Below are 25,870 nucleotides of genomic sequence, written 5' to 3' on the forward strand. Positions count from 1 at the left end.
CTGCACATCCCTCCTGTCACGCTGAGATGCTGTCACAGCGGCGCCATGTTTGAATCCTGCATGGCGTTTCCCGTCCTCCGCCGCCGCTCCTGTGTTATAGGTGCAGGTTGTCAGTGTGGTGTTCCATGCCTGCCGCGGCCTCCGTTGTCATCCACGAGTATCAGCATACATTTCTCAGTGGGCGTCTCCTGTCCTCTGCGTCCGGCGCCGCCATTGCAGTTATGTTTCCACATGGTTTCCTAAACCAGTTTTCCCTCCAAGTTCTAACATGGGCGCAGCCATGTTGGATTCAATCACATGTTTCAGTTCCTCCAATCCACTGCCTGGAAATCTGCATAATTGCCCAGCCAATACCTGCATTGCTGCAGGTATAAGTATCCTGTGCCTGGGCCAGCAAATGGTCAGTGCTTTGTTTGTCATACCTTGTTCCAGTCTCTCTCCTGTGGTTGTGTCTCCAGGTTCCAGCTCCTGTCTCCAGCATCCACTAAAGAGACCCGCACCTGCCTACCATCCTGCGGTGCAGCCTGACTCTGCAGTCCTCCGTGGCTGATCCAGTTTCCAGCTTCCAGCTATTTCATCTGCTTCCAGCAGTATCCACTACCACCGGTAATCATCCTTCAATTCCTCTGTTTCCACGCTCCCTAGCATCTTACTATATTCACTCCGTGTTTCATCACCTGGCTGGTTCCACCCAGCATTCATTCAGTGACTTTATCATCTGGCTGATTCCATTCCGCATCCACTCCGTGTCTTACCACCTGGCTGGTTCCATCCAGCAATTACAACAGCTGATTCAAGTTACCAACTTCATCTGTTCCATCTACTGGCATGTTCCTTGGATATCTTCATTACTACAGCCAGGCCTGGTAAGGTTATTCCATCTAAGGACTGTAACAGCTGTTCTTACCTACCAGTGTCCTGTGTAACCATTTCATGGTCAGAGTGCTCCAGGAATCATATTATTTATTATTGCCATTATTTACCTTGAATGCTGTTTGTTTAAGTCTGTTAATAAACTTTTATTTTGACTTTTACCTGGTTGTCATGGTCACACCTTCGGGTTTTCTTTTAACACTTACATGTCCAGGGGTCTGATTAAACCTCCCCGGTTTAAGTTCCTCTCAGCCCCTACAACTGAGGCTTTCTCCTGTCAGCCAAAACCCTCAGTTGTGACAGTAAGCACTGACCATATGAATCCAGCCGGAGACCAGGATCAAGCGGCCAGGCCGATGCAAGAACTGGCAGCCCGACTTGAACATCAGGAGGCTGCACAAGGCCACATCATCCACTGTCTCCAGGATCTCTCTACGCGGCTGGACGGGATTCAAACGACCCTCCGTGGACCTGGCACGTCCGGTGCGTCCACAACAGTGACACCAGCTGTAACCCCACCCACCTTACCCATTTCCATTCCACGTCTTCATCTCCCAACGCCAGCAAAATTTGACGGATCTCCAAGGTTCTGCAGGGGATTTCTTAACCAATGCGAAATCCACTTTGAGCTTCAGCCTGGCAATTTCCCCAGTGACCGTACTAAAATTGCCTATATCATTTCCCTTCTCAGCGGCTCAGCTCTTGACTGGGCATCACCTTTATGGGAGAAGTCTGATCCCCTGCTGTCCTCCTATACGGACTTTGTGGCAACATTCAGGCGCATCTTCGACGAGCCAGGCCGGGTAACCTCTGCTTCATCTGAGATTCTCCGTTTACGCCAGGGAACACGTACTGTGGGACAGTATCTCATACAGTTCAAAATCCTGGCATCCGAACTGGCATGGAACGACTAGGCCCTGTATGCTGCATTCTGGCATGGCTTATCAGAACGCATCAAGGATGAGTTAGCTACCAGAGACTTGCCCTCTAAGTTGGATGAGCTAATTTCTCTTTACACGAAGGTTGATCTACGTTTCAGAGAGAGAGCAACCGAGCGAGGAAGATCATCCGTTCCTAAATCTTCTGCTCCTCCTCCTCGTCAACCATCTCCATCCAAGGATGAGTCTATGCAAATTGGTCGTTCCCGTCTATCTCCCGCTGAGCGCCGAAGACGCCTCTCCGAGTCTCTATGTCTCTACTGTGCAGCTCCGTCGCACACTATCAACGCCTGTCCCAAACGTTCGGGAAAACTCCAGACCCTAGCTCGCCAAGGAGAGGGCCGGCTAGGAGTAATGATCTCCTCTCCATCTCCTCATGATTGTAACCTCCCAGTGTCGCTCCAAATTGCTCAACGTTACAGGAACGTCATTGCCCTCCTTGATTCCGGAGCAGCTGGGAATTTCATAACCGAAGCTTATGTTAAACGGTGGTCCCTACCCACCGAGAGACTGTCCTCGTCCATCTCTTTGACTGCCGTGGATGGCAGCAAGATTTTTGACGCAGTTATTTCCTTAAGGACTCTTCCAGTTCGTCTGAGAGTGGGAGTTCTTCATGCAGAATTTATTTCCTTCCTAGTGATTCCAAGAGCCACAAATACAGTGGTTTTGGGCCTTCCATGGCTCCGTCTCCACAATCCATCGATTGACTGGACGACTACGCAAATACTAGCATGGGGTCCCTCCTGTGCAAAGACTTGTTTGTCCAAAGTGCTTCCTGTTTGTTCTTCTTTCCCCAGGTCGTCTGATGTTCCACCTCCTCCATATCAAGACTACACGGACGTGTTCAGTAAAGCTTCTGCTGATATCCTTCCTCCTCATAGAGAATGGGACTGCCCAATTGATCTCATTCCAGGGAAGGTTCCACCTCGAGGCCGAACTTGCCCGTTGTCTCTGCCTGAGACGCACTCCATGGAGGAGTACATCAAAGAGAACCTGGCGAAAGGTTTTATCCGACCTTCTTCTTCTCCAGCTGGCGCAGGCTTCTTCTTCGTTAAGAAGAAAGACGGTGGTCTGCGACCGTGCATCGATTACAGAGGTCTGAACGACATTACCGTCAAGAACCGGTATCCTTTACCTTTGATTACAGAGCTCTTCGATAGAGTCAGCGGAGCAACCATCTTTACAAAGTTGGATTTGAGGGGTGCCTACAATCTCATCCGGATCCGTGAGGGTGACGAGTGGAAGACCGCCTTTAACACCCGTTATGGACATTATGAGTACCTCGTCATGCCCTTCAGATTGAGCAATGCTCCAGCTGTCTTCCAGCATTTCGTGAATGAGATCTTCAGAGACATCTTATACCGCCATGTCGTGGTTTATTTAGATGATATCCTCATCTTTGCCAATAATCTAGAGGAACATCGTTTCTGGGTAAAGGAGGTTCTGTCCCGTCTCCGTGTCAATCATCTCTATTGCAAATTGGAGAAATGTGTCTTTGAAGTTAAATCCATTCCGTTTCTAGGTTACATTGTGTCCGGTTCCGGACTAGAGATGGATCCTGAGAAACTACAAGCAATCCAGAATTGGCCGATACCCTTAACCCTCAAAGGGGTCCAGAGGTTCTTAGGGTTCGCCAATTATTACAGAAAGTTCATACGAGACTTTTCCACCATTGTGGCGCCTATCACTGCATTAACCAAGAAGGGTGCTAACCCGTCCAAGTGGTCTGAAGAAGCTACGCAAGCTTTTCATCTTCTAAAACAATGTTTCATCTCTGGCCCGACACCGACTCTCCTTTCATCTTAGAGGTGGATGCCTCCTCCGTTGGAGTAGGACCGGTGTTATCCCAGAGGGCTAAAGATGGCCATCTACATCCTTGCAGTTTCTTCTCCCGGAAGTTCTCCCCAGCTGAGCGCAACTATGCCATTGGCGACCAGGAGTTGCTAGCCATCAAGCTTGCTCTAGAGGAGTGGAGATATCTGTTGGAGGGAGCTTCTCATTCAATCACGATACTTATCGACCACAAGAATCTTTTATACCTGAAAGGCGCACAATGTCTTAACCCTCGTCAGGCCAGATGGGCACTTTTCTTTCCAGGTTCGACTTTAAACTCCAGTTCTGTCCGGGCTTTCAGAATCGCAAGGCCGATGCCCTTTCCCGCTCTTGGGAGCAAGAAAACGAGTCTGAGTCTTCAGACAAGCATCCTATTATTAATCTGTTGGCATTCTCCACGGTAGGGATGGACTTTACGCCCCCACCAGGGAAAAGTTTTGTGAAGCCGGTGTTAAGGAAGAAGCTCATGCATTGGGCCCATGCTTCCCGTTTTGCCGGACATACAGGCATTCTGAAAACCCTCGAGTTTATCTGTAGGTCCTACTGGTGGCCAACTCTGAAGAAGGACGTCAAGGAGTTTATTGCCTCTTGCCCAAAGTGTGCCCAACACAAAGTTCCCCGCCAGTCTCCTGCGGGGCAACTGGTTCCGTTATCTGTTCCCAGTCGACCGTGGACCCATTTGTCGATGGACTTTGTTACAGATCTGCCTATATGCAACAAGTTTAATACCATCTGGGTGGTAGTTGACCGGTTCACCAAGATGGCACATTTCATACCCCTCACCGGTCTTCCATCAGCTTCCAAGTTGGCTCAAGTGTTTATCCAAGAGATCTTCCGACTTCACGGTCTTCCTGAAGAGATCATCTGCGATCGTGGAGTACAATTTGTAGCCAAATTTTGGCGAAGTTTGTGTCAAGCCCTCCAAGTCAAGTTAAAGTTTTCTACGGCTTACCATCCTCAGACCAATGGTCAAACCGAGAGGGTGAATCAGGACTTGGAGGCCTTCCTCCGCATTTACGTGTCTTCCTCCCAAGATGACTGGGTTCAACTCCTTCCTTGGGCCGAGTTTAGCCACAACAATCAATACCATTCCTCATCCTCCTCAACACCATTCTTCATCAACTATGGATTTCACCCTAAGGTTCCAGAATTCCAACCGCTTCCAGCAACTTCTGTTCCAGCAGTGGATATCACCTTGCGTCAGTTTTCAAACAACTGGAAGAATGTCCGCGCAGCCCTGCTTAAAGCCTCATTTAGGTACAAGAAGTTTGCCGATAGGAAGCGTAGAGCGGTTCCTGCTCTCAAGGTGGGTGATCGAGTATGGTTGTCCACGAAGAATTTGAGGTTGAGAGTTCCCAGCATGAAATTTGCTCCTCGTTACATCGGTCCTTTTAAAATTGAACAAGTCATCAATCCTGTTGCTTACAGACTCCAGTTACCTCCCTTCTTGAAAATACCCAGGACATTCCATGTTTCCCTGTTGAAACCGTTGATCCTGAATCGGTTTCATTCTGCACTTCCTCCAACTCCTAAAGTTCAGACTCAACGGGGAATCGAGTATGAGGTGGCCAAGATTCTGGACTCACGTTTCCGTTACGGTCAGTTGCAGTATCTTATTGACTGGAAGGGCTATGGTCCTGAAGAACGCTCTTGGACCAATGCGTCTGATGTCCATGCTCCTGCCTTGGTCCGGAATTTCCACTCGAAGTTTCCTCTAAAGCCTAAGAAGCGTCCTGGGTCCACTCCTAAAGGAGGGGGTGCTGTCACGATCCGGGTATCTGGACGCCATTACCTGCCTTTCAGATGTCTCCTGAGGCTCGCTCAGCGTTCCAAGGCCGGATCTCATCTGTGTCCACATACTGCACATCCCTCCTGTCACGCTGAGATGCTGTCACAGCGGCGCCATGTTTGAATCCTGCATGGCGTTTCCCGTCCTCCGCGGCCTCCACCGCCGCTCCTGTGTTATAGGTGCAGGTTGTCAGTGTGGTGTTCCATGCCTGCCGCGGCCTCCATTGTCATCCACGAGTATCAGCATACATTTCTCAGTCGGGCGTCTCCTGTCCTCGGCGGCCGGCGCCGCCATTGCAGTTATGTTTCCACATGGTTTCCTAAACCAGTTTTCCCTCCAAGTTCTAACATGGGCGCAGCCATGTTGGATTCAATCACATGTTTCAGTTCCTCCAATCCACTGCCTGGAAATCTGCATAATTGCCCAGCCAATACCTGCATTGCTGCAGGTATAAGTATCCTGTGCCTGGGCCAGCAAATGGTCAGTGCTTTGTTTGTCATACCTTGTTCCAGTCTCTCTCCTGTGGTTGTGTCTCCAAGTTCCAGCTCCTGTCTCCAGCATCCACTAAAGAGACCCGCACCTGCCTACCATCCTGCGGTGCAGCCTGACTCTGCAGTCCTCCGTGGCTGATCCAGTTTCCAGCTTCCAGCTATTTCATCTGCTTCCAGCAGTATCCACTACCACCGGTAATCATCCTTCAATTCCTCTGTTTCCACGCTCCCTAGCATCTTACTATATTCACTCCGTGTTTCATCACCTGGCTGGTTCCACCCAGCATTCATTCAGTGACTTTATCATCTGGCTGATTCCATTCCGCATCCACTCCGTGTCTTACCACCTGGCTGGTTCCATCCAGCAATTACAACAGCTGATTCAAGTTACCAACTTCATCTGTTCCATCTACTGGCATGTTCCTTGGATATCTTCACTACTACAGCCAGGCCTGGTAAGGTTATTCCATCTAAGGACTGTAACAGCTGTTCTTACCTACCAGTGTCCTGTGTAACCATTTCATGGTCAGAGTGCTCCAGGAATCATATTATTTATTATTGCCATTATTTACCTTGAATGCTGTTTGTTTACACGGAGTCTGTTAATAAACTTTTATTTTGACTTTTACCTGGTTGTCATGGTCACACCTTCGGGTTTTCTTTTAACACTTACATGTCCAGGGGTCTGATTAAACCTCCCCGGTTTAAGTTCCTCTCAGCCCCTACAACTGAGGCTTTCTCCTGTCAGCCAAAACCCTCAGTTGTGACAGGTATTTTACTAGATGTTTATACACTTCTATAAGTGAACAAATGTTGGTTCAATGAATATATGAAAAACAAGTTAATGATTTTAAGCACTTCCTATATATATATATTTTCATAAATATTCTTTCCACTTATATGTGAAAAGCTGAGCCCCATTATTAATAGAGTAAGTCATGCCAAGGTGATTTACTCGTTATATCCCAGACAGTTCTCTCTAGAATAGTTTGGTAAATTGTATTTCAAAGTGTTAATTAGATTAAGACAGCTAAGGATAAAATGATCTCATCTGTTATATTACTGGTTCTCCAGCTGTGTTTAGATGTATCTCAGCCACCTATTGCAGTGAATCCCTACGCTGTCCATCAATTTGTTCTCATTTGTGCACTTGTAGGCAAATATTCCACACTAATTAAAAAATGAACCACTTTAAAGTCTGAGGTTTTCCAGATCATCAAAACTTGAGTGGGATTCTGGAAAGCCTGACCGGCCACCATTCCGATTTACCAGAGCAATTTATTTTACTTATATCTCAGTCACATGATACCAAAACTACTGGAAACCGCGTCAGATTGTGATATCCCGTAACACTGAGCTGTAAGACATGTTCATGGCAGCAGCCATCACAGGATTTTGTGGTCAAGACACATACTGTATTGTAAAATATTTTTTCTCCAAGCCAAACAACATCAAACCCAGTTTCAATCTAATAACAGTGAAAAAATTGTAAATGACAAAAGTACTCAACGTGAAGTTTTCTTTGGGAAGTAATGCAAGTTCTTCTCTATGAACATTATTCACTTTCTAATGACCAATCGTTCCAGATATGAAATGAACAACAATCCAACATAATAAAACAAACAATAACCACAATAATGGCATGCTAAAAATGTGACAAAACTTCTATCTTTCTACTGAGGCGGATGTGGTGCTAAACTGAGATTACACTATTATTTTGTAATGACTGGACCATAACAAAAAGCAAAAAATAAATAAATAAAACCTCGCAAGTCTATGACATAACTATTAAGCAGAATAAAGGAACACAATTACTTAATAATGTTACATAAATTTGTTTAGCAGACCTTGTTAAATTAATTAAACCCATTTCTTGTTTAGACTAATTTCACCTAGGTTACATTTTTCAAAATGGAAACAATCAATTACTAAAACAACTGAGTAGCTGGATACTTCCTAATGTATATTACATTGGCATGCCTAAAGCATTCTAAACAATATCAGCCAAAGCAAACTAGAAGGAAAAAGAGATTCAATACCAATTTAGTCAGCAAATAACACATAATAGTGTCATTAAATCTGTTTACATTTAGAGCCATTTCAGCTAATATCCAATGCCAAATGTCTTGCCCCATACTCTGCTTTTACATAATCCTGGCAATACTGTACCACCACTACCTCGCCTGCACCACAAAGGAGACAACATAGTAAAAATGATGCAACATCTTATACCCTCTAATACTAAACAGATATAAGGATGCATCTTGACTAGATGGCATGAAGTCAACCTAAATAGACTCATATGGAAGTAAACATGAGGTAACCATACCAACCATAGCTAGCAGACAACTTATAAAATCAATTCTCATCCTAGGAAGATGCATGTAAGAGGTCTCTTGTGTTTGACAGACCTGCTTCTCTGGCTGCATGTTATAATTGTGAAAAAACTTTGAGGTTGCTATTTTTAAACTTCAGAAGAGGCAGGGGGGATGTGTGCTTATTCTGCTCACTAATTCTGTCTCTGCCGCCAAGTCTAACAATTGAAGATTAAATAGTAAGGATTGATATGGCGCACTTGTTTACAAAAATGACGATTAGTCGTAAATGGCACAGTGACTGGTCATAAATCACATGGTAACTAGCCATAAAAAGCACGTAGATAATATCAACCAGATTCACTTTTACTTTATTTTAACTGGCCTGTAGTCAAATAACACATTATGTATGAGAAGAAGAATTAACCTGTCATGGAAAACGTGGGGAAACAGCCTGATGCGAAAACTGACACTCAAGTGTCAATATTTTAAATATTCTTCTGAAAAACAGGGGGAAAAAAAGTGTTTGTCCTATGGAAAAGTGGCTGAATCTTCGCTCTCAGGATGGAACGGGTTACACAGTGAAGTGCTAGATTGCTGCAATGAGACCATGGATAATAAAATAGGCGACAAGAACTGCAAACTGTTCCTGCTGTGCCGATTAATTTTCACTCTGCTCGCTCTCCAGCTTTCTTGACAGGAAGAGCTACACAAAGCTTGGCAAACATCGTATTTTCAACAAATATGTATAGAAGGATATTTGCATATCTGTGGATCACCAAACTCGCTTTTCAGGGCTGGAAGGATTGAGGTCACTCACTGGGGGTGTGAGAGAATTGAGATTAGCAGAGTGGCCTTAAAAACATAAATGAGCCGGAGGCTTGCGTCCTTTTCCGCAGTTTCAGGGTTGGCACAATGTGCATGCTCACCCTGCTGTATCCTTGAAAAAAAAAACCACACACACACACACACACATCCACCAAGAGATTTCTATATGGATACTAACACGGAACCGCTGGATGTTAGACATACTGCATATTTAGTCGGTTACAAGCTGCACAGGCACATGGTGATGAAGCCTAACATGTCAATATACTATATGTACAGTATACTGCTCTATTTGTACATAGCCATGACATACAGGATAAACAGATCATAATTATAGGTAAGGTATATACTATAATAAGGCAGGCTCATTAGAAAGCAAGTTTAGGGGGCAACAAATTGTAATATATTCATTTAAATAAAGTTTTATAATACAAAAGTGTAAGGTGGCCTTTCCAAGTTTATATAAACAAAATCTTATCATTATATTTTTTGGTATGAAATATAGTCCTGATAATATGTAATGATTGTATCATATGCAATGATACACAGAGGGCGAAGTATCAAAGAGAGATAAAGGCCCTCATTCCGAGTTGATCGCTCGCTAGCTGCTTTTAGCAGCAGTGCAAACGCTAAGCCGCCGCCCTCTGGGAGTGCATCTTATCTTCGCAGAAGTGCGACCGAAAGGTTAGCAGAACAGTGCTGAATTTCTTTTCAAGCAGTTTCAGAGTAGCTGCAGACCTACTCCTTCCTTGCGATCACTTCAGTCTGTTTAGTTCCTGTTTTGACGTCACAAACACGACCTGCGTTCGGCCAGCCACTCCCCCATTTCCCCAGGCACGCCTGCGTTTTCCTCTGACACGCCTGCGTTTTTTAGCAGTTACCAGTTACCACCCAGTTACCACCCAGAAACACCCACTTCCTGTTAATCACTCACCGATCAACAGAGCGACTGAAAAGTGTCGCTCGACCTTGTGTGACACTGCATCGTTTTTTGTGAAAGTACGTCGTGCGTGCGCACTGCGGCCCGTACGCATGCGCAGAAATGCAGATTTTGAGCCTGATCGCTACGCTGCGAACAACGGCAGCTAGCGATCAACTCAGAATGAGCCCCAAAGTACCAACCAGTCAGCTCCTGTCATTTTTCAAACACAGCCTGACAGATGCTATAGCATATAAATATAGAATTCACAATTACAATAACATTAGAGCTAATTACCGACATTGCCATAAAAAAATAACAAAAAAAATGTATCTACTATTTATAAACTAGAGAAAGAATTAGGAATCTGGTGCATTTGAGTATTTTCCAACTGCAGCGTCTTACATGTGATCAGGAATTATGTATGGTAGATTTAAAGCGGTTTTGTCAGTTTTATGCTAATATTATTTTCACATAGCTTCTATTGTAATCAAAAATGGGGTCTCTTCCGCACCAGAAAACGGATTCAAACCTAATATATAATGTGGACAAAATAATTTATACTATATCATTTATTCTGTTATGTTTTACCTAAACCCTTTTTAGCATGTATTACAGCCTTTGTAAAATAAGGTTTTTAATCGTAAGCTCAAGAGGTACAGTACTACCCAAAAAGACAGCAATGAGATCAAGGAGAGCTACTTTACTAGGGTGCACTTAGGTTAGTAAAGCTGGGCATACACTATACAAATATCTGGCGGATAATCTGCCAGATCTGACTGGTTGAAATTAAATCTGGTAATGCATGAAAGCAAACGACAATCAGCTATTTGCACCCAAACACTGGAAAACTGCCAAAACCTGTTGTTCAGATAAAATGGTTAAATCACGGATTTAAACCTGTTTTCTAGTGTTTGGGAGCAAATGGTGGATTGTCATTTTCTCTCATCCATTAAGAGATTTTCATTCCAACCAGCCAGATCTGGCAGATGATCTTCCAGATAATTGTATAGTGTGTACCTAGCTTAAAGACTAAAACATGCACATTTTATTGGTGTGCATTAAAAATCAGTCATAACAGATTTGCTCTCTTTGATATCTTGCTCACAGTTTCTAGAGCACTAAGGAACAGATGCTGAGATCGGTGTATGACTATTTGCTTTGTATAAAATATAGTAATTATTTTCTGTTCATGCCCTGAAAGCAAGCATACGGTATATGCACATGTACATCCGAGTCTCGTGACAACTGGAGAGACAAGGCAACAAGGGACGGGGTGGTCAAATACACTACGAGTAAAGTAAGGGCCTGCTTACTATATGTAATTGCTACTGAGGTAGGCTCATATGGAAGTACAGTAGTTGTATGTCTGGTGGCTGCCTGAGGCAAAAACACAGTGATGCATGTGATTGGTTGATTGCGGATTCACCATTAAAGAAGATCACTGATTTTGTATATATTAGATGTATACAGTATATGTTATATGCCTTTACTGTTATATATTTTAGCTTTTCATTTGTTGTATCATTATTTGTATATGAAACAGAACATCATACCTGCTGTATTATAGAAATTTTATTTCCCTTGTGCTTATGGTCTGATTGTGTGTAGGTATATTTGAGGAATGACATATGTAAACCTGGCATATATATGCTTTAATGGTGCAGAGCTGCACACACCCTGTGACGCAGGGGCATAGTCAGAAATGTGTTGGTCCCATAGCAACATTTTGAAGGGACCCCTGTCCCATGCTTCTAGAGAGATATCTTTCTGCAGCATTTGTTAATGTTATAATCCATACTCATGCCCTAGATACAAGGCTATTAACCAAACTGCACCATCATACATCTCCTCACTCATCTCAAAATATCTCCCTACCAGACCTCTCCGCTCTGCACAAGATCTGCGTCTCTCATCCACATGTATTACCTGTTCCCCCTCAAAATTACAGGACTTTACCCGGGCTTCACCCACTCTGTGGAATGCACTCCCACGCACAATAAGACTCTCCTCTAGTCTCCAAACCTTTAAACGTTCTCTGAAAACTCATCTCTTCAGACAAGCCTACCAAATTTCAGACCCACACACATAATCTTCACAGCTTCCCTATCAAGTTACATCCCCTCTGTACAGTCCACATAAACTCACATTTTGTCTTCCAACATTGCTGGGTGATCATATCATATACAACCCATTAAGAACCTAGCAACCTGGGGAACCATTATGTGACAGGTAGCATCTATCCTTGTGTATCAATGCCTATTTCCCTATAGATTGTAAGCTTGCGAGCAGGGCCTTCCTACCTCTGTCTGTCTGTCTTTGCCCAGTTTTGTTCTATAATTGTTGTTCTAATTGTAAAGCGCAACGGAATATGCTGCGCTATATAAGAAACTGCTAATAAATAATAAATAAGAACATTTTCTGAACCATAGTAGTGCCTAGTTAATGGTATGCCCCATAGTAGTGCCCTAGTTTATTTTATGAGCCATAGTAGTGCCCTAGTTCACATTATGTCACATTGTAGGACTGCCAGTATACATTATGCAACACAGTACCCCAATTCACATCATGATATACAATGTCCCCAGTTCATATTGTGCCACATTACAGTGCCCCAGTTCATACTATGTCACAATATAGTGCCTCCTCACATTCGGCCACATTACAGTGCTCCAGTGCATATTATGTCACACTATAGTGCCTGCATTTCATAATGTGCTACATTACAGTGCCCCAGTTCATATTATGTCACACTGTAGTGCCTCCTCATATTGTGCCACATTACAATGCCCCAGTTCATATTGTGTCACAATATAGTGCCTCCTCACATTCTGCCACATTACAGTGCTCCAGTGCATATTATGTCACACTATAGTGCCTGCATTTCATATTGTGCTACATTACAGTGCCCCAGTTCATATTATGTCACAGTATAGTGCCTCCTCATATTGTGCCACATTACAGTGCCCCAATTCATATTATGTAACATATTAATGTCCTCCAGTTCATTTTATAACACATTATAATGAGCAGGTCCAGGGGCATTTCTAGATATATTGTAGGCCCCAAGCTAAAAGTTTGTAAAGGCTCCTATGTACCACCAAAAAAATTAAAAAATGTATATAAAACATGTAACTTTGATAAGGAAGGTGGGCTCCACACAGCTTTGAGCCCCATAGCAGCTGCACTCACTCCCTGCACTACGGTAGATACACCCTTGCTGCGACGCATCCATAGCATATATGCATAATTGCATTTTTTGCATCCAAAACTCAGCCTCAAAGTGTAAAAAATTAAAAATATAAATACATTTTTATATGGTCTCCTTATGAGGAAACACAGAAAAAAATTATATATATTTTTTTGAAACCTGAAACAACGCGGCACTCATAGGACTTATCTCACAATAAATGGGCCATCAGCCCATTCTTTTGCAACTTTTCGGTTTTATTTCAACAGTTGGTTGGGGGAGGTGTGATAATGACCCTGGTTGATGTTGCAATACCTGCCAACCCCCGACAAATCAGTGCCCTCAAATCACAATTTTTCCGCCAAAATTGAGGAGATATGTTTAGACATATACTGTAAGAATGAGCGCAAGTGATCCGTTATATACAATATGTATATAGTGTTTATGTTAGTATTGTGCACTTTCCAAGCCAACTGAACTGCACAGGAGCAAAACAATTCAGCAACAGACATTGGTTAGAACTACTAAATATGCACCTGTCACCTTACACACACAGTAATGGCAGCCATTTTACGGCCTACACCAATATTCATGAGATTGCAGCCTATGAATTAAGTCAGGGAGAGTGAATTGATAGGCTGGCTGTTGGTTGCATCTGCTGTATATAGAAGTTGGGTACACTTTAACTGTAAATGTCATCACATACCTGTAAAGTTAAAAGAAGAACTGCTATAACCTTAGTTTGTAGCAATTAAACATAAATATATATCTCCACAAACCCTAAAATATAAAAAATAGATATTGCATATTTTTTTGTTATGCTACAGAAGAGACTTTAGCAACTTTCAGATCTCCTATTTCAGTTATAATCTGACAATGGGTCAAGTGTAATTTTACAGATTAAAAACAAGTTGTACAATATTGTTCTGGTGAGACGAGAGAACACAAACTTGGTTAAGGGACTGAAATTCAAACAACACCCCAAGCTAATGTTAGTTAATACACTCCGTGCAGGACATGCCACTGTAGGTCCACTCACAAGCAAACACCTACTGCCTTAATCGCTTTCTGGACGGTATAAATACTTCATCATCAGACTGTCAACTTTTTTTTTACGCTTCTTATCCTCCTTCTTTGACTGTTTACTGCTTTTCTCATCTTTTTTGTCTACTTGAGGTTTTTCTTCATCTTCTGAATCCTTTTTTTTCGGCCCTTTTTTCACACTGCCTCCACTACGGTACGATACTGTAGACCCCGATGAAGAATCAGATTCTGATGATGAAGATGAGGAGGAAGAGGATTCAGACTCTTTTTTCTTGGATTTCTTCTTGGATTTCTTAGTGCGTTTCTTGGAACTCTTCTTTTTGTGCTCCTCTTCGGACTCTGAGTTAGAGCTACTCTTTCGAGACCTATTTCTTCTGCTGGGAGTTCTGGAAAAGTCCACAGCAGAGGCTGATCTCTTCAGTCCAGAAGATGACTCTCCCTTCTCTCTGGGTAAGCTCTTCATACTCTGTACACTTTTTGAATCATCATCATCATCCTCTGAATCAGGATCAAGACTCTTCCTCTTAAACTTTATAGGCTTATAGCTTAGAACCTCATTGATTGCAGCCTCAAGATCTGGATCTAAGTAGCTACGGTGGGATACAGGCTGAAGATCTCTGCTTTCCAGTTCCTTGTCATCTGCTCCTGGTGTTCTAGCTTGGGGAGGTACTGAAAAACTACGTCCAGAAGAGTGCTGACTATATAAAGATCTGGAATCACTAAATCCAATGCTAACAGAATCATCAAAATCATCTAATGTACTTCTAGCCATAGACAAACGGGTGTCTGAGCGGTTTCCTCGAGTTGGACTATCCAGAATAAAGTCAGAACGCCTGCTTAATGATGGACTTACAGCTGATAGGCCATTACGTGGCTCATCTAATTTGGAAGTACTACGTCTTAAGCTAGGTGGGCTGGTAACACCGAAACTCAATGTTGATTTTGTATCATCCTCCTCTTCTAAACCCCGCCTGCTAGATCGGCGACTGGAAACTACTGATACTTTATCAAATTCTGGACTTGCTATGGACCACCTCTTGTCAAGTCCTTTTCTTGCACAACTAGATGCCTCAGTGAATGCCTGAGAAACTAAAGATGTGCGATCATCCAAATCTTCGCTGCCTTGAGATTTTCTCCAAGAACATACTGAGAGCGTGTCATCAAGAACATTTCCTGAAGAATCCTTTTGAACCTTCCGGAAAGACCTATCTGGAGACTCTGACCTTTCCTTTAGTGTGGAAAATAGAGAGTTCTCATCACCCTTACCGCCTATAGAGTCCTTTAGATTTGCTCTCTTTCTATAACTAAGCGAGCTCATTACAGACACTGGCCTGTCCTCAAACTCTTTAACTTGCTTGACTGGCTTGGCTTCCTTTCCATCTTTCGTTTCTGTACTTTGGCTAGGTCTTTAGTTTTGATAATGTGTGAAATTTTGATGTATGAAAAAAAGTCATAGAAATGTAAAAAGGACAGAAATAGATAATTAATAAGAGACAACATAAGTAAAAACCACAATGAAAAAGAAACATGGAGAATAAGATATGAATTTATATACACAGAAAATGAGAAAGAATTAGAAAAAAGTTATGTAATTATAGTACAATAAATGAAATGATAAACATATTAAAACAGAAATGTGTGTGTGTATATGTATTGCTACTATAGCCTGAAGAGAAACAAATCACAACACTATAGGCAACAGCTGCCCGCATACATTGCAGTCATGTGTGACTTGTCTCAAGTTGGATGTTAAAATGAGAAAACTCCATTTTTACAGCCTGGCTACTTAGTAGAAAAACTGAGCACAGGTCACAAAGAGGTGTGATAGTAAAAGTCGCATAAAGACAGAGACATTGAAGCCCTGGCTCCTATGGCTAAACCAGGCCAGATGAAGAAATTAGGAGATCATAATGGGCTGCCTGATCTCAACAATATGCCTTGAAAAATGAGTTTAGGGACATTGGTTGAGTTGCGATGCTGTGCCCTGTTGCTAATTGCTTGGAAATGACTAATGCCTAGCGTGATTCAAGCTGGCTAGAGAGCACCCCAAGTTATAAATTGTGATTGGTTTTGTGCTTAATGACGCACACAATTTGCTGATGACCCCCAGCAGAGGGATACAGGATGAAATAAACATGCTCTTCGAAGAAGTCTTCTGCATCTACTGCCTATCTCACATGTAAAATATACAATTACCATTTCAGCTTTCTGTCACAACAATATCCTACTGTTAAGTGCTTGATTTAGAGCACTGTAGAGATGGATGTAAGGAAAAAAATAACATGTTGTATGCCTGACAGAAGCAGATTATTTATTGTCATTTAGAAAAAAAATCAGCTCCTGGGTGTGGAGGTTTACATAAAAAATTTACAATATTCAGGACCCCTACTTTTTTTTTATGTGAAGCCAGCTGCCAGCTGTCTTTGGCTTTCAAACCTAAGGGGATGTGCAATTGTTTCATAATCATAAACACAAATTTAGAAAGTAAAGACAGACGAAGGTGGAGTGAGAAAAAACCCCTGTATAAGCGGTTAAATCTTAAGGGAAATCCACCTTTACAATAAACCTTTTGTGCGGGTTAAGATTTTGTATAGCTCTGCCTTCTCCTACACTCTGACTGGTGGTTGACCAATTGCATTTACCAATCAATGTGCGTCTTCAGTAGCATGTTATTACAGGCTCTTTCAACCAGTGTGCCGTGGCACACTAGTGTGCCGCGACCAGTTGCAAGGTGTGCCGCGGAGCCAGAGCAGCTTCCTGCACCTTCAGAGAGAACTGTTGGCCCGGGCTCTTCTTAGAGCATCAGTCATGCTCAGGCCGTGACGTATGCCTTGAAGACGCGGCGGTGTGATATCATAGGCCACAGCCGCCGTGTCTCACCACCCAGCCAGCCCACCTGCCTGCCCACACATCTTCCAGTTCCCGCCTGCATACACAGCTTTCCTTGCCCACCCACATCCACACCTGCCTGACTGCCCGCTGCTCAGTATTCACAGCACTCCACTATGAACCCCCTCCACTGAGGGAGGAGGACAGCTGACCGGTAGGGGCTAATATTTGTTATTTTTTTTCTCCTGTGGGCAACAATGGGATTTATGTGGGGAGAATGAGAATTTACAGATTTATGGAGGGAACAATGTGAATAATTCATGTGGGGGGCAATAGGATTTATGGAGGGAGCAATATGATTCATGTAGGGAGCAATGTGATTGTTTTTTTCTGCGTAGGCTAATGGATGTGTGGATTTTTTTTTTACTATGAGGGCCAATGTGTGTTTTTTTATTTTTCCTGTGGAGAACTGATGGTGTGCCTTGGCAATTTTAAAATGTTGTTCGGTGTGCCACGAGTAAAAAAAAGGTTGAAAATCACTGCGCTATTAGGCATATTAACCCGCAGCTAATTACCACATCAGCCCGAGCCAGTTAGCAGGTACTCACTCGGGTGTTAATCCTCAATGCTGTACTTTTCCTCGCAACTTCAGGAGCTGGGAGGAAAAGCCTGTGAGAAAGGGGCACAACTGGAGGTTCACGCGTGATGAAAACCCAGCAGTTTACGGAGAATCAGTGAGTTTCCACTTGGGAATCCCCAATTTTAGGTGCGGGGATAAGGCTACAGTATTTCATCGAACAGCCTTTACCCGTTCCACGTAGTAATTATCGGTAAGGATTTTCTGTCTGCTTCTCAGCTGTTAGGCATATAGTTTGTGACCATTGGCAGCCTGCCCCTATATCCAACACTCTATGACAGTGATTTTCAACCTTTTTTTTACTCGTGGCACACCGAACAACATTTTAAAATTGCCAAGGCACACCATCAGTTCTCCACAGGAAAAATCAAAAAACACACATTGGCCCTCATAGTAAAAAAAAATCCACACATCCATTAGCCTACACAGAAAAAAAACAATCACATTGCTCCCCACATGAATCATATTGCTCCCCACATGAATTATTCACATTGTTCCCTCCATAAATCCGTAAATTATTATTCTCCCCACATAAATCCCATTGTTGCCCACAGGAGTAAAAAATAACAAATATTAGCCCCTACCGGTCAGCTGTACTCCTCCCTGTCCCTCAGTGGAGGGGGTTCATAGTGGAGTGCTGCGAATACTGAGCAGCGGGCAGTCAGGCAGGTGTGGATGTGGGTCGGCAAGGAAAGCTTTGTATGCAGGCGGGAACTGGAAGATGTGTATGCAGGCGGGTGGGCTGGCTGGGTGGTGAGACGCGGCGGCTGTGGCCTATGATATCACACCGCCGCTTCTTCAAGGCATACGTCACGGCCAGAGCATGACTGATGCTCTAAGAAGAGCCCGGGCCAACAGTTGAAGGTGCAGGAAGCTGCTCTGGCTCCACGGCACACCTTGCAACTGGTCGCGGCACACTGGTTGAAAAAGCCTGCTCTATGAGATATAAGATGGGAAGATCTTTTTCTAGTCCGTGTGTGAGCCATTGCTTTGTTTAGACTTACAACCCCTCTAGAAAGATTTTGTACACAGCAGAAGCAATTAATTATTGAATGTTTCATTATTACTTTATACAGACCGTAGTCCTATTTGTATTATTGTCTCATTTAATGCTTTCCCTTCTGGTATGATTTAGGAGTGCAATCTTGGTCTCAATAGCTCCTCTATACCTGTATGCCCACATGGGTAGAACTAAGGTGCTCACAACAGCTACCACATAGCCATTAAATCTAAACAATAAAAGGAACATGCTGGGGGATTTTAAGGTTCTTCTGCTAGTTAGTCACCAGATGTGGTAGTACCACCACTATGATTATATACAACAAACATAGGGAGATGATATCTTAGAATTAGATCCTTAAGGTCTACTGACCTGGAGCTCTTCAAACTGCCATCATCTGAGAAGGCTTTGGAAGAACTTTTGTTCTTGGATAGCCAAGACTTCACTCCATCCACACGTTCGTCCAGATCCGAGTCTGCATCTGAATCTCCATCACTGTTTTAAAAATCAAAACAACAGTAATGAACAAGAGAGAGAAATAAAAAATGAAACAGTTGACCTAAAGCATGCTGTAAATCTGACAGGGGTTAGTCACGGTATTATTTCAGAAAACAGTTCCTTCAAGTTGTGCACAGGGAAGAGCTCTAACACTCCTACAGCAAAGAAGATATATAAATTAAGGCTACATGGACATGTAATGCTCAACAGAGCCCCTATTGCGTGAGCGCCCCTACGGGAGGCTCTTCACAACAGTCAGAGGCATTAACTTTTTCACCAGCAAAGACAAGTATTAATCCATACTGGAGAGGCTAATGAAAAAGGAAAATGTGATGTAAAATGTTGCATGAACTGAATCATTAACCTTATCCCCGCTACCCAGTATGATTTGTCCAGCATAAGAGATTGCAGGACAGATCATACTGTCTGTCACAAGATATTAATACATTGAGTGCCATGCAATACCATTCATAGGCATCTGTAGTGTGAAGTGTGATTACAAATATCTTATAGGAAACAAAACAAACAGTAAATATGTTCAAAGTCATTATGAATTTTGGAGCCGAAACAATTGAAACAGAGGTTGTGGTGGGGGTGGCGGCAGACAGAAACAGGGAAAATTGGGGAAGGAAATGTAGAGACAGAGACAGGGTTGGAGGGAGGGAGGAAGGGTGGGAGAATAAGGGTGTGTACACACGGTGAGATAAATCTGTGAGATTTTGACTATATAGTCAAAATCTTATGAAAAGTTAGTGCATATGTCATGTTGCTAGGCAGCTTGCGATACAGATTCGATCACGATGCGCGCTCCCATGGGGTCGGTTTCGTAAGGCTAGATAGACTGTGCAGGCAAGTCAATCTTGACTATCTAGTGTACTATCTAGTACAAAGTATAGTCAAAATTGGCACTTAGTCAAAATCGTACATAGACAAAATCTCAAGCACAGATAGTCAAAATCTGTACAATCTGTGCTATCTGGGCTCTGGGGGAGTTCAAGGGAAATCGCATAGTCAAAATCGAAGATAGCAGGGATCTCACCATGTGTACACACCCTAAAAGAGAGGGGACAGAGAGCATGAGATCTGGGAGGAGAAAGATAGGAAGACATAGGAAGAAACCCTGGCAACACCAGGTACGACAGTTGCCTATGCAGTTCACATTTTCTATGCATTTTGCATGCTTGCAAACCAGGGAATGATGGGTCCAAAATATTAGTTAATGATATATTTTGATATGTCTGCATTTACTGACAACAGAAGGACTGAGGAACTAAGCAGGAAATGTATCGAATCTTTACCATTTTTCTAGTACTTCCTATAAAATAAAAGGTAGAATCTGATTGGATGCTATAAGCTACTTCTCTGCTTGTCCTCTTTAGAAGGTTTGATACATTTACTCCTTAGTTCCTCGGTCTTCTTGTTCCCAGTGAATGCAGACGAGGCAAAAATGTCATCCTTTAACCCCTTCAGTGGTGAGTTTTTAATTTAAAAACACACCCTGGGGGGTGCGTTTTTAAATTGGCGTGGGAGCGGAGGGGAAGGTGCAGGGGGGACGAATGACGGGACAGGGTCACCCACGGAGATCGCCAGCCCCAGCGCTGATTCCCGGCTGCCGTGGGAATCAGCATAAGCCATTTTACAGCTAAGCCCGCCCCCAGGCCTATAGGAGTCCACGGGCGGGCTAAACTCCATAATGGCGTATGCCGATTCCCGGGCGCCGCCCCAGGGAATCAGGAGGAAGTATGCACAGAAATCTTGTGGGGTAGCCAGCGCTGGCTAGCCCGGAAGATTTCCGAGCATACCACCGAAGGGGTTAAAAAAGGTTTGATACATTTCCCCCAAAGTCGTGAGCAAAAATGTTTACATATTCTCTAAATGGTCAAATAACTATATATAGATGTGTCCTCTTACATCTTTGCTCCATGCGCTACAAGTCATGTTACACACACTGGGCGGGATTTAATTCTTTTCACCCCTTTCCACACCCATTCTGTTTCTGCCCTCAGGGGCGTGGTATCATTATTTCAGCTCGTTACCCCCGGAGTTGGAAGGCACCCAACCCTTTACACAGCTAAACCTGATCATTATGAGCGCAATATGCGCAATAACGGAGATCATTTTAGAAAGGAAATTGGGCGTGATAGATCATTTGAATCCCACCCAATGTGTGAGTGCCGTGTGACTCATAGGGTATAGCGTCTTTTTTCAGCTAAAATGTGTCTTAGACACAAAGTAATGCAATAGGTCACACAAGCAGCTTATGCTAATTAAAATGATATTCAGCATGCCTATACTCTGTGTGTGACTGCAACTGTATTTTCATACAAATTGCTATGCTACCGTGTTTTCATGGAAAACACTAACGTTGCATTTTGGATGCAGATAGAGCCGCAATTACACACAGAATATAGGTATGCTGTATGTCATTTTAATAAACAGAAACTGATTGTTCGTCATATTATATTACTTTGTGCCTCACACGCAAAAAACGCAAAAGAAAGACGCTCGGTGCTACCAAGTCCCGCCGCGGCATAGCACAACTTCAAGGGTTGTTTAGCATGACTGCAGCAAGGATGTAAGAGGACACATCTGTAAACAAACACTATTCAGCACAGAAGGCTTTATAGTCTATTACAGGAGTATGTGTCCCACACATACAGAAGCAGCTATTTTACACGCATAGGCCCAAATTTATCAAGCCTTAGAGAGTGATAAATTGCATGGTAATAAAGTACCAACCAATCAGCTCCTAATTGTCATTTTCAATGTGGCAGTCAAGAGCTGATTGACTGGTACTTTATAACCGTGCTATTTATCACTCTCCAAGGTTTGATAAATGGGGGCCTTAATTTTTTTGTGACAATGCAGACTATTAATACTTTAGGGACAAATAATGCCTATTAAGTACTGGTCACAAAGTGCTTTGGTAAGGTCAGTGGCTCAGTCTTGAATATGACTGCAAACTGCGGTGCTGTTTTATACGGAAAAGCATCCTTATTAGCTAAAGTAAGCCTAAACATCATGCAAGGAAATTTTTACTAAATCACTGAGAAAAACAGAATATGTCTCGATATTAAAAATAATTACTTTCAAGCAAAGTAAGAGTTTTCCTGTTTTACTTATTCTGCATGCAAGCAATTGTTAAACGCAATCTACATTTTAAAATGACTTTTTGTTATTAGGCAACAGACTTTTGAATCACCAACTAAAAATGCAATTTCGAAAAACAAATCCCTGAGAAATGTAATTTCTAATACCAATGTGTAATAGAATTCCCAAATATATATTGTCATTCTATCTCCCGCAGTGCCTTGTTGCATATAAAATCTGCTTGTGTCATTATGACAGCCTGGTAAAGGTTTAGGATCAAATGGGAATGCCAATTGCTGTGAAGACAGGCTCACTCAGGCATCTGCTTGCAAACCTGAAAGCATCACGGGTAATTTAAGCCGACTCGCCTGTTACAATAATTTAAAATCAATAAATATTTCAGCGTTTCTAGCCTGGCGTCCGTATTGGAGATGACTAGAGCAGAAGGCTGGGCGGCAGGATTATGTGAGAGCGGATATTTCAGCCAACGCAGCGTTACATAATATTTAGCGATGCTATGTAAAGAAAACTAATTTGCAGCACAGAGTGTATTAAAAGGCGTCTGTCACGGCAATGTCTCATCAGCTGAACTCTTCATCCTCACACCGGCAGCTGGTACTATTCATCAGGGGGATTTTTTTCCTTTTTTATTTTTTAGCATGTCTGTAAAGCTATGAAAAGCCAAAAGCATCTGGCATAAAAAACACTCTTTAAAATGGTGGGGGTGCCATTTTCATGTAGATCTGCGTATGCAGAGTAGTGCTATCCCCAGTAAAATGGTGCAGACACCATATTCCCAGAGTCCAGCGCTTCCAGCCAGAAAAGAGGGAGTGAGGGGGTGGAGGGGGTGAAGGGGGGGGGGGGTGGAGAACACACACTGATGGGCTCCATGTAAGATCCATTTTCTCTTAATCAAACCACTGGTTAAATAGCTTTCTTAGGTAACCATACTATTAAATAGGAAATAATGTACCCTACTAGTGAATTATGCAAGAAAAAAACACGCCAACAGCTTCCGTACAAGTCAAAGACCTCTAGGGCGCCATGTAATATATACAGGACATGGCCTGGATGACTTGTACAAACAGGGGGGGGGGTGTAATTCAGACCTGATCATAGATGTGCTAAAAATGGCACATGTACGATCAGTTTCCCTGACATGCGGGGGAACGCCCAGCACAGGGCTAATCCACTCCGCATGTCAGGCCCTGCCCCCCTCACATGGGTGTGAAAGCATCGCATGGCAGCGATGCTTTTGCACCCTCCAAGTAGCTCCCTACCTACGCAGCCAGGTGGCTACCCGCCGCGTTCTGGTTCGCAGTGGCTGCTTGTGACAACATGCAGTCACTGCTGCCAGCCCCCGCAACTGTCCGTACACGCCTGCGTTGTCCGGACCACGCCCCCTCCTGCCCCACACGGGGAGAATATACAAACTCAACACAATTAGGGCCATGGTGGGAATGGTACTTTAGCCACTTGTACAGCAGCACATGATTTTGGCAGCAGAGTGGGCAGTGGGATGGCCCCAGGGAGCTGGCACACAGCAGCCACTTACTAGTAGTGCTGGGCAGAGGCGTAACTAAGGCAGGGTGAGTGGGGCACGCGCCCTGGGCGCCTTGGCAGGCCCAGCAGACGGGGGCGCCGCCGGCTGCCAGGGCATCATGCCCACCAGCCCCCGTCCCACTGCAATGTGAGGGGAGAAGAGCGCAGCATCTCTCCTGCCCCTCAATGTGCTCACTGCCGCTGCGTGTCTGTCTGGTCTCCAGCGGCGTTAGCCAATCAGAGCTTGCGGACCGGCTCCTGATTGGCTAACGAACCAGCGCCACTTTTAAGATAGCCGCCGCCGGAGACCTGGAGCGTTGAGGGGCAGGAGAGGTGCTGCGCTCTCCTCCCCTCACATAGCAGAGGGCAGCGGTGACTGACGGGATCCTGACTGAAGTAAGCGGGGGGGGGGGGTGTTCATCAAATCGACAGTGTCTAGGTCGACAATGTTTAGGTCGACCACTATAGGTCGACATGGATGGAAGGTCGACAGGGTTTCTAGGTCGACATGTGCTAGGTCGACAGGTCTAAAGGTCGACCTAGCACATGTCGACCTAGAAACCCTGTTGACCTTCCATCCATGTCGACCTAGTGACTGTCGACCTATAGTGGTCGACCTAAACATTGTCGACCTAGACACTGTCGATCTTCAGACCGGATCCCGCGGGGGGGGGGGGGGGGGGTCTTGTATCTGGCACTGTAGGGCATTGTATCTGGCACTGTGGGGCATTGTATCTGGCACTGTGGGGCATTGTATCTGGCACTGTGGGGCATTGTAACTGGCACTGTGGGACATTGTATCTGGCACTGTGGGGCATTGTATCTGGCACTGTAGGACATTGTATCTGGCACTGAGGGGCATTGTATCTGGCACTGTGGGGCATTGTAACTGGCACTGTGGGGCATTGTATCTGTCAACGGATCTGACACTGTGGGGCAATATGTATATGGCACTGTGGGGCAATATGTATCTGGAACTGTAGGGCACTGTATCTGTCACTGTGGATCTGACACTGAGGGGCACTGTGTATCTGGCACTGTGAGGCTGACACTGTGGGGCATTGTGTATCTGGCACTGTGTATCTGGCACAGTGGGGCAATTGTGTATCTGGCACTGTGTAAAAAGGGGACTCTGCATGCGTACTGTGCAAAAATTGAATGAAGGTGTGCTGAGAGACGACACAAGGGGTAGGTGATAGTGTGCTGAGAGGCGACACAGGGGGTAGGTTATAGTCATATTGGCTCGCCCCATTTTCTGTGCCCACACCCCTTCTGGAGCGTGGCCATGCCGATTTTTGGGGCGCGCACATTCTTCTTTTTGTGTGTGTGTGTGGCGGTTTTTTTTTGCGCCACTCTTCATCTTGCCCTGGGCTCCGAAAACCCTAGTTATGCCTCTGGGAGGTGGTATCTAAGCAGCACATCCCTTGCTGTTTTAGTTTGCAGCACTCTGAGACGTCCCTACAGTGCTACCTTTATGTGGGTTGACAAGCTCAGGCTGCCACTGCTATCAACCTACAGTTGCCAGCTGGCATCTGCACTTGCACAATCTTCCCAGCAGTGCTTTGCCAGAGGCATGGAGAAGCTGGCTGTGATTGGCCAGGACAGCTTTCTCCTCACTCTCTACAACTACTGTTGCTGTCTGTCTCTCTCAACCAATGCCAGAGATACATTGGAGCAGCCCTGGCTGGAGGGGGGGATAAAAGACGGGAGCCTGGGGATACTCAAAGTCCCCCCCCCCCCTCCCCCAGCCCTTAAGCAGTCTCTGAGCACAGTCACATAGCCAAAAGACTTTGATCAAAAACTGGATGCTAGAGGTGGTGTTTTTAACAAATATTTGCTATTATTCTGAATGGAGGCAGAGCTTTACATTGGTTTCTTTCGAATTACTGCTCACACTACATTGGAAGTAGTTTAGCTGCACAGAAACTATTTCACCCACATTGAACCTTAGTGTACTGCATTTTATTCACCCTTGCATATCAGTCACAAGAACCCAGTGTTTATCTGCTTCTTCTGCCTGCACAGAGCAGACACTGTAAATGCTGGACTCTGTC

The 25,870-nt window shown here is 44.1% G+C and overlaps 1 protein-coding gene across 20 annotated transcripts in view; it reads right to left on the bottom strand.

Moving 5' to 3' along the window:
• Window positions 1–25,870, bottom strand: part of MYO18A (myosin XVIIIA) — a 597,092-nt gene that overhangs the window by 7,782 nt on the left and 563,440 nt on the right. For 14 of the 20 annotated variants that reach the window (XM_063955922.1, XM_063955917.1, XM_063955915.1 and 11 more), the window contains 2 exons: window positions 19,059–19,181; window positions 14,230–15,626 (listed from right to left, as the gene is read on the bottom strand). In XM_063955922.1, the coding sequence (XP_063811992.1) occupies window positions 14,234–15,626; window positions 19,059–19,181 (1,516 nt within the window). In that variant the 3' untranslated portion in view covers window positions 14,230–14,233. Of the gene's footprint in view, window positions 1–14,215; window positions 15,627–19,058; window positions 19,182–25,870 lie in introns of all 20 variants that reach the window. The other 6 variants (XM_063955930.1, XM_063955929.1, XM_063955931.1 and 3 more) reach the window with 2 other exon arrangements.

This window comes from Pseudophryne corroboree, chromosome 2 (genome assembly GCF_028390025.1).
Source record: "Pseudophryne corroboree isolate aPseCor3 chromosome 2, aPseCor3.hap2, whole genome shotgun sequence".
In the NCBI taxonomy this organism is placed as follows: domain Eukaryota; kingdom Metazoa; phylum Chordata; class Amphibia; order Anura; family Myobatrachidae; genus Pseudophryne; species Pseudophryne corroboree.